Raw genomic sequence first — 12,197 nt, forward strand, 5'->3', positions numbered from 1 at the left:
CTCTTCTTGTCTTCCATTATTTTTTTAATGCTTTTGTAAATGAAGCTCTTGTTTTGAAGTTAATCGGAAGTTTAGTCAGTAGCTGAAATGTCGGCATGAAATGTGTTTCCGCAAGTTTTATGGATCAATGACCACATGTTGATATTCTACTTGGACACTTTCTCACTTAAAATACCATCAGAACTTTCAAAGGTGGAGAAACAACAAAGATATTTAGCCTCAGTGTGCATCTTGGGAAACTTGGAAGTATGCTTCAATCCTAATCATACTAACCATACAATAGTATGGAGACAGTATATACTCATAAAGTTTGTAGTGGATGGTACATTTCAAACACATTATTCAACAAGTTCAGATGAACTACGGCCGAACTACCAACTACATCTCCGCACCGGATAGCACATACCACGTTCCCGAGAATTGAGTCAAATGACTTGGTTCCACCGAGTAAAAAAAGGTCTATACGAGAGGCTCTTGACATCCGCTCATAGAATATCCATGTCAAATAACAGCCCGATTCAAGGAGCAGTAACGGAGGAGTAGATATTGGAAAAATGGGGGCCTCCTGGCACCTCCGTGACACAAATGGAGTAATGGAGTAAAACCAAACTGCATACCGATCTAACTCGACCCAACGGAGGAGTAGTCATGGGCCACATTTATATATTGGCATGTGCCAATGATTTTGTACCACCAAAGTCATAATATTTGACCCGCAAATAAATGAGAAATGGACTTTTGTTTTTTCTTTTTTTCTTTTGGAGCCCCAAATTGAAAATTGGGTTCCAAGCATCGATGCGTACATATCCATAGATTAAACCGACCAAATTTCAGCTCGATCCGTTCACTAATAACAGAGGAGTAGTGATTTTAACTAGTGTACACAACAAAAGGAAGAACAAAATAGAACAAAGTGAATAGGCCGGCCTAAAAATTTAAGTTTATTGTTGTACTTACTGCCTAAAACTGACATGGTGGGATATTAAAATACAATTAATGGCTGACCTTTGAAAAGCAGTGATACTTAAAAGAGAAAAGCAGGACTAACATTGTAAAATAACTTGTTAATTACAGTGTCTTTTTTCATACACAGTTAGCTATAAAAGCTTTGAGTTTTTCATGCTGGTACAGCTCATTAAAAAAAAGGTTTTTTTTGGTGTAAAAATAAAAATCCATGAGCTCCTTCCAAACGGCAGGAATAAAGTGAGGTCACCCTCACAGAAAGACACCCAGTGAGGAGGTGGGACCACCTGGTAAAGAGTGCCAGCGTTTACAGACACACTGAGCACGGCTGGCACAGAGAGCAGGCCCACATCCTGAAGGGATTATAACTCCCATCTGCCCCGAGATTTTCTTCCTCTCCTTTAGCAGGAATGTGCCAGTGTGGCATGGAAATATTCACAGTTATATCTCCAACTGGCTCTCAGTCCTGCAGCCGTTAAGCACCCCTCCTCTGCTTTCTATTGTTTATTGTGCAAATAAATCTGCCACCACCTAAAACAACAACAGCATTTCTCACAACTCCACCTTTTGTTACATAGAAAGTGTTGTTTGTCACCAGGCTCAGAGTCATGTAGGCTGTGTGCTTCGGTTGTTGTTTTCTGGGCAGCCTTACATGTTTTGTGCCAGCTCAGGAATTTGGTGTGACACTGTGGGATTCTGTGAGTGTCTTTACCTTTATTATCTTTGATATCCACTGCTGCCTGGGCCTCCAACAGCAGAGAGATCAGCTCCTTGTTACCACTCAGGGCAGCGTGGTGCAACGACGACAGCCTTCACACACACACACACGCACACAGGTTAGGTGTAGAAATGCCACATATTCGTAAATGAAGTGTAAAAATAGAGAATAACTTTGCTGAATTAATCTTCAGCCTACAGCCGCACCGCCCCTCATCTCTGTGTAAGAGATGGGAGGGTGGGGGTGGGGGGTAGGGGGGATGACCTACTTCCATTAATAAGCAATCTCTCTACCCCAGAGTCGAGCACAGACACAGGGCATCTCTGTGTGCGAGTGTATCTGTGTGTGTGCATTTCTAATAGATCCCTGGTGAATAGAAGAGCCAGGCCTCAGAGTCAAATCAGCAACTCATCAGTCATGACACAAGGAGCTGAGTCCAATCATCTAATTCCAATCAACATAATGAAAAGATCCTTTCAATCTAATGGCGCCCAATGCAATGCAGGCGTAAACCAAGCATGTGCACACCAAAAGCTCAGCCAATCATTAGTCTAAATATAGCCAAAAAATCCATAGTTGAATATTTAGAGCTCATACGAGGCCATTTAAGAGCTAAGGATGAAGGTGATGACTATAATTCTTTATTTTAGTTTTTTCAAAGTAACGCTGCACATGTGGACCACAGTCATCTCTCTAGTCTATCATAAAAAGAGCCCAGAACACAGGCAAGATGCGTTTCACTAGATTATCATAACTGCTCTTTACTGTAATAACTTTTAAAAACAGTACTAACATATCAGAGTGTCCCAATCCGATATCAATAGCAGATATCGGTCAGATATCATTATTTTCTCAGAATCTTCCAATTCGTTTCTTTACTTATTTTATTCAAATAAAGAATATTATTATGTTTGAGGGTCAGAACAAATGGGTCAGTTTTTCTTATACCCATTTTTGCTGACTAATATCACTTGATCAAGCTTTTTCTAACAAACCACACGACAAAATGAGTTATAAAAGTACGTATGACTTAAGCTGATATCGCATCGTATCGGATTGATATCCGTATCGACTAATGCTTATGGTACGTTCACACCAAACGCGCTTCGGGCATCAAAACCGTGCCTCACGCCCGTAGTTGGACGCATGTGCCCATTGAATCAGACGCTTGTCACCAGCGTTGAAGACGCTCTGGATGCGCGTCCAAACAAGTTGGGAAGAGAGCACGTTGAGTGCGTTGTGGGGAGGGGCTTCTCTGTCACCGGTGGTGTTCATACAATGGATGATATTGTGGCGATCAGTTACGTTCACAATTCACCCAGTGACTGTGATATGGTGGGAACATTGTGTTGAGAAGGCGGTGTTTCCGGTTGGTGTGACTCAGTGTGTGCACTGTGATGTCAGAGTGCTATAGAGAAGTGTGGTTGAATGGAGAAAAAAGTTTGAAGTTCCTTGCTGACCACGCCCCCTCCGACCCCTGTTCATCGGCTCTATATTATTGAGAGAGTGGCTTGGCTTTATTTGCTCCTCGGCGCCGTTTCTGGATTCACCAGAGCTACGTCTCTCCCGTGTCCAGTTTGACGACCTGCTGACCCGCATTGGCGCTCACATCTCCTACCAGAACACCAATTACATGCGCTCTATTCCAGCAGAAGAGTGCCTGTCCATCTGTTTCTGGTTAGTGTTTTTTTCTTTCATTATTCTGAATTCGTCATGGTTGGGGAATGCTCCTGATTGGTCGACGTGCCGCGATATGCCCCAAAAGTTCAACAATCCCAACTCTAGCGTCGGCCGTGTTGGAAGAGCAGGATGCACGTCAAAATCTTGAAAGCTTCAAAAAGCGCCGCACAGGAGACGCCGAGAAGGTGTCCAACATATATTGTCTGTGTAAACCTGACACTGTTGACGCTTTGGACGCAATTGGTGTGAACGTTCCATTAAGGAAGCAGCATTGTATCGGAAGAGAAATAGTTGTATCGGGACATCCCTACCAATATAAAATATTATTGATTAATCTTTGTGCTTTTCCTGGTCTGTAGGTGTCTAAAGTACACTTCAGGTGAGCTGCACCCAGTCAGCAAACCTGCAGACAATAAATATGTGTTTCAACATCATATGTGTTTTTTTATTGTGGGACTAAACTGACATGCCATGAGAAAACATATACATACATTGGAAGAATATAAAAAGTCCACACAGAAAAGGCCCATGACCTCTTATAACTACCTTGGAAAGAACTGGCATCATTATTGATTTTCCATGTGCTTTGTATTACCACCACTGTACATTCTTTAAAGGCTTTGAGGAGAATAAATGAAAAAAAGAAGAAGAAGAAGAGATCAAAGGCTTTTTTTCACTCACCCATCTGCATCCTGGATGTTGACGTTCACTCGCTTTGCTGCACCGAGGAGCTCTGAAAAACAAAGCAAAGACAAACACACTCTTTTATGAATCAGAGCAAATTCTGTTCATTAATTATTCTTTCATGTGGTAAAATTCCTCCTCTTGCCAGAATAGCTGAGCAGGCACTTTGATACATGTAATAATTCAAAATAAAACCCCGTGCAGCGTCTTTAAGATCAAATATCTTAAGGTGTTACACAGTGAGCAGTGCTTGAAGTTTGAGCTTTTGTTGTTAAAAATGATCTACAGCAACACAAACTGTTTTTTTTTCATTCATTCAAGTGACAAAAAGTTTTTGAGACCTCAAAAATGATAAATCCTTTTAGATGTGGTTTTTCTGTTGTTCATCAGGTCAACACTCATTTAACACAGTGGTTTGTTGTCGTTCCGTGTGTTGCTGGTAATAGTAAGTATTTTTCTCTCTTAGTGCGTGTGATTTTGTGTATTTTCTTGTCGTTTGTCCTTTTTATTCAGTATATTTTTCTCTTTTTTTGTTTTTTTTTGTCATTGTGTTGTTGGTATTATTTAAAGTATTCTCTCTCAGTGTGTGTGTGTGTGTGTGTGTGTGTGTTTTGGTGTCATTTGGTTGTTTTTCATATTTTTGTGTATTTTGTAGTAATTTTGTGTGTTTTTCTCTCATTTACTGTGTCTTTGTTGTCATTCTGTGTGTTGCTGGTAATAGTAATTTGAGTGTGATTTTGTGTATTTTGTTGTTGTTTGTCTGATTTTGTTATTATTCAGTATATTTTTCTCTTATTTAGTATGTTTTTGATGTCGTTTTGTGAGTTGCTGGTAATATTTAGTATGGTTATCATTTTTAACAAAAAATAAAACATTTAAAACCCCATATTTTTAATTATTTAATTTTTCCCTCCCCCCCTCTCTCTCTCTGTCTCTATCTCTCTCTCTCAAGTAGTGCCATTGCGTTACTTGTACCCCCATTTAAGAAAAACTGATTTAACAGATAAACAAATTCTGCTTCTGCTGTATTTCACCCCCAAAACATCTGCTTTCCCCCACAAATATCCCCAAAATTCCCATGAATCCAGTAAAACCAGACGAAACACTGTTTAATAATGTATCCAATATTATATCTATCATGTAATTTTTAGTCATCCGACTTACAATATATTCAAAGTAGTGTATGTCAGTCAGTGGAGCTGTAATATTAAAAACGTACAAACCTTGTAAACCACAGATTTATCTTCCAGAGCAAAATTGAGTTTGTGTCCTACATAAGAGTCATTTCACCTGTTTTTCTAGGATTTTTTTGTTTTTAGAGACCTAAATAACAAAACGTGTTGTTGTTTTACCTGTTCACATTTGTTTATTATCAAGAAAAAAATTGAAAACCAGAGCGTAACATATTTTAAAACCAAACGTTAAAGGCTGTTTGAAGGGGATCAATATCATGTCGATTAAATAGATTATTTGGCTACTTCCTGCATGTGTGACCATAAAGGGACTGTGTGTGTATGTAGGGCGTACTTATGTGGCAGCGCTTTAGTGTGATTGATTATGTTAATGTCCTGTGTGAATGTGTAGGAGAGATGAGATTATAGTTGAGAGTTTGCTAGATTAAAAACATATGATGGCGGGAAGGAGACACACTCTGTAAAACCAAAAACACACTGTGATAAAAGACACCGAAAAAGCAGATTGTTTGTCTTTCTGCACTTACTTTTTTTTTTTTTTGGTCAAACCCTCATAATCCATCTGGCATAATCTGTAGCCGTCCTGTAATCTGGGGGAAAAGCTTCTCCCTCTCCCTGCGACTCGATCTGCTCTTCATCCCTTCATCCTGCTCTCACACTATAATTTTCCCTGTAATTTGCTAAAGAGCGTGCGCTGATCGGTAGCGATGCTGTCACTGTTTACACTCCGCCGCTGACATAATATCCCTGCGTGTGCGCGCGTGTGCGTGAATATGCAGGTGCCCCCCTGTGTATCTTGGATTAAACATAAGAGCCACCCCCTCCCCCAGTTGATGGATCAATCAGTAGATATCTGTGTCACCATCAGACTTTCACTGGAGACAAACCAGTGAGCAACACCAGTACAGTTGATCTGCAGAATCTCTGCCATATTGATTATTCCTCTTAATCCCAATCCCAGAATATACTATCAAAGGTTCATAGAATTAAATACGATGGGGAAAAAACACAATAGTAGGTATTAGGTATTGGATTTTTAATCATATTATTATTGATTCAAAGTTTTTACAGCTGATTTTAATGTTCTTATTGATTTTAAACCTGTTAAATGTGTTTTCTTGCACTTTTTAATCATGTAAATTGCCTTGATCAATATTATAATCACAATTGATTATCATATTTGGTAAAAAAAGAAGAAAAAAAACTTTGTTAAATTGTTGTTTTTGTTTATTTTTATTTTGTTTGTTTTTGTTTTTATTTTGTTACAGTTGTAAGTTGTTTTTATGTTATAAATTGGAAATATTTAAAAAAAAAAGTTTTTAAAAAATAATTAAATATAATTAAAATAAATAACTTACTATTACAGAGTGTAGTCTGTATTGCAAATGTAAATATTGCTGATGATCAGGTTAATTTAATCATGGCAACCAAAATCATAATCACAATTAAAATTTGAATAATTGTGCAGCCCTATTGTGTATGAAATATGCTATATAAATAAATGTGCCTTGCCTTGCCTTACTCTTCTTAAGGGTTGTTTTTTTTCTGAATGAATGAATGTAAATAATATCTAAGCACTGTGTACTAAAAAAAAAATTATACTCAAGATTAATCACTTTTTCTAGATGAATGCATTAGGCGTAATGCAAGAATAGCTGCACACGTTTCACGTCATGTTTATTTATTAAGTTTGGGGTCCTGTTAAGGCTCCAAAAAGGGGGGCCAACCTAACCTTGAGAGATTATTGCAGCTTGAAACCCAGACAGTCTGACCTCATAAAACAATGGAAGCTATATTTTCTGTAACAAAAAGCATATCTTACCCAATCTTTCTACATTTTTGTACCTTTTGTTGGAAAAGACACTGCTCAGTGAAGAATTGGAACACCTTATTATTTGTTATGGCAATTTTTATATTCATCATCATATCGTCAAATGTATGTTCATGTGTACAATTTGTCATGTTTTAATACATGATGACTCCATTACTCTTTGCACTTTTGAACAGCTGAATCATGTTAGATTAAACAGTACAGATCGTATTGTACTCAGTGCAACACAGAGTCTCTACTGAAGGCCAAAACTCAAACTCACAGGCAGATATACATGAACGCACACACTATCAAGGACAGATAAGAGTTGGCGCCCAATCTTCCTCATAATATACACGTCTTCATCATCCACAAATGTTTCCACTGTTGGACATCTGACTCCCTCCTTCTCCTCACCTCAGGGTGGAACGTTTTCTGTTATCTGTATAAAAGCTTAAGCTGTGAAACTGTTAGTTAGAGTGGGTCTTGCCTTTTTGCTCTGCCACGAGCCTTTTGCCTTTCATTCTTTCAGGATGGAAGATTCTTTTTTACTCCTTTTTTTAATTTAATTTTATAATAAATCTTTTTTATAAAATCATCAATGCCTCGCCTGGACTCCATCATTCAACCAGAGCAATAAATCATGTCTCCAAATGAGGTCAACCGCAAATTTGCCGTAACATATTGTTTCAGTTTCTTAACCAATTCTCCCCACAATTAAGAAACTGAGAAAACTTTAGTGTGATGGGGATTTAAGGCTGTTTTTGAAGGCAGATCAAAGAGGATCATCATGCTTTAATACCATCTGGTGCAATATGATAATGATTCAACTGACGCTGTAAGGGGGTAGCTTCATTATATCACATCAATGCGTTTATTGTATGAAATGACAACGTTATTCATGCTCAGCAAATTGTTTTGAACTTAAACGTAGATGTAATTGAATGATTTAGATCATCTTCCTATTTACTAAACACAACTTGAATCAATTGTTGAAGGATTACTACAGGTTTGCAACACTAAATATGAACCAATACCAATATATACAAAGACCCCCACACATTAAGCATACTTTTAATGTGATGCCCACCGAATGTATTCCACAAATAAACATAATTTATGCAAAATAAGAATATTTATTCAACTTCAGTAATAAAACAAGTGCCACAATGGCCTTTAATACAGTATATTGTCTCGGCCTCAGTATTCGTAAAAATGTAACAATACCAGAGGTGAGACTCGATTAAAAAAAAATCTATTTAATTAGAGTCTTTGTAATTAATTAATCTTGATTAATCTAAATTAATCGCCGAACAATATTTGACAAGAGAAGCAACGTTTTTCAACTTAAACACATTTTGGTATATTAATAAATGAGCTTAAACAACAAAATTGTGTTTATTATTTTCATCACTGAGTGCTAACATAATGTGCAAAATAATTTTGCACATTATCCACAAAGCACAAACTTAAATTTAAGTAAGCTATATTCATGCTTTTTTACGGAATTTTTGTAAACTTTCTAAAAAAAATAGTTTTTGTGTATTAAAATAAGTTGGTAACCTAGATAATGTTATCTGTAGCACCGCTTCTGGCCCCGCCCACATCCTCTACCACCGAGAGAGGTCGGCTGTCCATGACAATCATTTATTCAGTGAGTTTGTTGTCGTTTGTTGTCATTGTCGTGATCAAACTTTCTGTAGATGCTCCCATTGCATTGTTTTATTCGTCTCATTTACACCAAAGAATTGTTTGCTTTATGTACCACAGCTTTATTTCGCTCACATTTGTGCACAAAGGTAAAAACCTATGAGTGAATGAAAAAAATGTCTCTCTGTTGGAGCGAAGCGGCTGAACGCCGGACTTCTTCCCCAGTCCACCCGCTGTGAAAGCGGGGCAGCGTCTGCTGTTAGTGCCTGTGTGTGTGTGTGTTTGTATGTGTGATGCTTTTTTATTCAACCTGAGCATGTTAAAAGAGCAGAGCATTGCGCTCCTGTTTATTTTTGCTTTCATATCGGAGACTTCTGTCCATTTCAGAGTGGTGGTGACACAGAAACACGTGTGTGTGTGTGTGTGTGCGCGCCTCACCTCCGCTGTGCACCTGTGAATACGGACTATAAGCAACAGCAGGTTTGCTTCACTAATGCTAATGCTGATGGAGGCTTCACATAGTTCCAGTGTGGTCTACCTCCACAGCATCATCTCAGTATGACATGGGACTCCGGTTTACTTCAACAGCTGCAACATTTATTTTGCCAATCACTCAAAAATGGCATACAGCGAATAATCGATCTGCTCCGGTCTCACGCTCCCTAACTCCACACACTGGTCGGGCGACCAGTTAAAGGGCCACACACCCACACACACTGACAACAAATGCTATGTTCAGATCCTCCACGGAAATTCTTCTACTCTTCCACTCCCTCACTGTCACAAGGCTGTGGTACCGTTTGATTTTCTGTGAATCTGTATCAGGTAGTTCCGAACGATTTTGGTCGGTATCTAAAAAAACCAACCTGAATTCATATGATCGGATCGGTGATGGTTTTTTTTTTTTAACTCACTGATCGGTGATCGGCCCACAAATCCTGATCGTGTACAGCCTAATAGCATGTATATGCTATTGTTTCAAGTTGATTAACAAAGCTTGGGAGGTTTTTTAATATCGGTGAAAAAATCGGTATAAAGGTGTGCGATCTGACGACATTAGAACGTTAAGGATTACAACATGACGACGATCTCCCAAATCACGGAGATCGTAGAACCGTCTGTAGTTCACATTTTACCCCTCGCATTGCCGTGTCTGCGTCATATGTCTGTGGTCCATACACAGAACATCCAATGGTTTTTTCTCTGCCAAATCACACCATTTGCTAGTCAACATGTCAGCATTACAGATATCCCCCCCAGTGCACGGACACAGAGTTAGCTGTGCTGCTTCCTCCGTGTTAGCGGCTGTCTGTCAGAGGTTCAGTGCAGATGTCTGTCTGTCCTGTAAAACTCTATCAGTATCAGTGTTGAAGCACTGAAATATGTTTCAGAAAACACTGCATGTGTTTCTCGTCTATAACTAACTCTGTCGCTGGGCTGTAGCACAGACCTGCTGCTGTAGCTGTAGCTAACGGGGCTGTTTCCATATTCTTAAAGAGACAGTGTCCTGAATGTGATTTAAATTAAAAACTATCTTCATTAACTCAGAGCTGCCCTGAAAAAAGCAACACTACATAATTTATTCACATTTCAGCCTTAATGAAATAATAAGTCAAAAGTGATACAAAATGTTGTTAATGTGCTGCTAGTGATTAATAAAAGGGTCTTTGTGGTATTTTTCTCCACTGACTTTGACTCATTATTGTTTTTCTTGTAAAACTATTGAAAAAATAAATGAATAAATAAATTGAGTTGATATCACCTATTGCCATTTTGAAGAAAAATATAGATATATGAATATTGGTCCATATCACCCAAATGAGACGTTCAAACACTGCTTAAAGTAGGATTTTAGTAATATGAGTGTGTTACCTCAAAAACAAATGTAAATCACTAGACTGATCTGCTGCCTTGTTATGTAGTGTGTGACTAAAATAACTTGTCAGCCTTTTTGTTTGATGTTAATTGTACTAGGAACCAGTTTGATAAATTGCTTATATACAATTAAAAAAAATAAAATGAAAATGACCTTGTCCTAAATGATCTATATTCCTTTTTTCCATTTAGGGCGATGATTTTAAGTAGGTGATTTGGTTTGTTTTATTGGTAAACAACTTTAACATTGTCTAAATGATTTGAATGAAAAAAATCGTGATAAAATCGTGATCGTGATTTCACAAAGAAAAAATTGTGATGTGATATTTTTCCCATATCGCCCACCCCTAAATCGGTACTGATATTGACCAATATAACATTTTTTTGGCCGATATTTATGGAAAATATCGGCCGTTAACATCGGTGAGCCAATAAATCGTCCACCTCTACGTTCCATTTTTAGAAGTTAAGGTCAAGTGTCTACTCTAGTCATGAAAGGCAGGTCAGGACATACAGGTCATGCTTGCAATATTCATAATAATATAATAATGTTTCAATCTGTGATGTTTTGCACTATAGTAAGAAAAGACAGGGTTTAAGTAATATATATATATATATATACAGTATATATCATATATTCTGTTTAAAAAGTGAAAACAGAGGGTATGATAAGATACTTCTAGCATTGCCCATCAATAGTACAGTTTTTTTCAGTTGCAAAGATTAATCTAATTCTCTTAATAATTTGTTTATTGTTATTGATTGTTATTGATAGATTGTAGGTGCAACATGCCATTACCGACTGTTGGAAAGAGACTATATTATATTATATATATATTATTATTGAACCACTAAGCTTTTGTGTCTCTTACCATTTGGCTCTCCATCACTTGTTTCAGTCACACATTATTATAGAGCATCCTTGATATAATTGGATCAATAGTGAGTGAATAGAATGTGTTGCAAACTGTGGAACATTGCACCACTTAAATAACAGTTATGGATTGATGATGGTGAGACATTGAATTGTTGCTTTGATTGTTCACCTTGAGCGTGGTCAGACACATGCTTTGTTATCATGCTATTTTGATATAACAGGTATATCAAAATAGCACAATAACAAAGCATGTGTCTGACCACGCCCGATTCTGAGATGCTCACCCAACATGTGCTTGGGGAGTTGGATCATGTGTGCACAGGGAGAAGTCTGCAGGGCTGCAATCTGGCAAATCAAATCTGCATCTTATTTGTTTCTTATTATGAATGAGTGAATATCCAGGTTTGTGGCGAACACATACAGTATCACTACGCTCAATAAAATCCGTTCTCACTACAGCTTGAATCTCAGACTCCAGTGATGGTGCCTAATTACTTCATGCTGACTGTGTTGCCTAACTGAATGTGTTACACATGACATTGTGAATCAAGAGCTTTTCTTTTCCTTCACACTGACTTTGAGTTTGCCATCATCACCATAATTCTTCTTTGATTGTGTCCTTGGTCCAGGATTCATTTCATTACAATTTAGAGAACACAGCAGCAACTGAGCACCCAGTTGCCATAGTAACCACTCAACGTATGGGTATCACTGTTTTTCTATCACTTGACATCATTTTCAGTGAAA

At 37.9% G+C, this 12,197-nt stretch overlaps 1 protein-coding gene across 2 annotated transcripts in view; it reads right to left on the minus strand.

The window, feature by feature from the left end:
• LOC114470647 (caskin-1) overlaps positions 1-12,197 on the minus strand; it is a 70,392-nt gene that overhangs the window by 38,622 nt on the left and 19,573 nt on the right. For both annotated transcript variants that reach the window (XM_028458964.1, XM_028458973.1), the window contains exons 2-3: positions 4,043-4,094; positions 1,676-1,773 (exon numbers count right to left, since the gene is read on the minus strand). In XM_028458964.1, coding sequence (XP_028314765.1) covers positions 1,676-1,773; positions 4,043-4,094 — 150 coding nt within the window. The remainder of the gene's footprint in view (positions 1-1,675; positions 1,774-4,042; positions 4,095-12,197) is intronic.

The sequence above is a fragment of the Gouania willdenowi genome, chromosome 1, assembly GCF_900634775.1.
Source record: "Gouania willdenowi chromosome 1, fGouWil2.1, whole genome shotgun sequence".
Taxonomy (NCBI): domain Eukaryota; kingdom Metazoa; phylum Chordata; class Actinopteri; order Blenniiformes; family Gobiesocidae; genus Gouania; species Gouania willdenowi.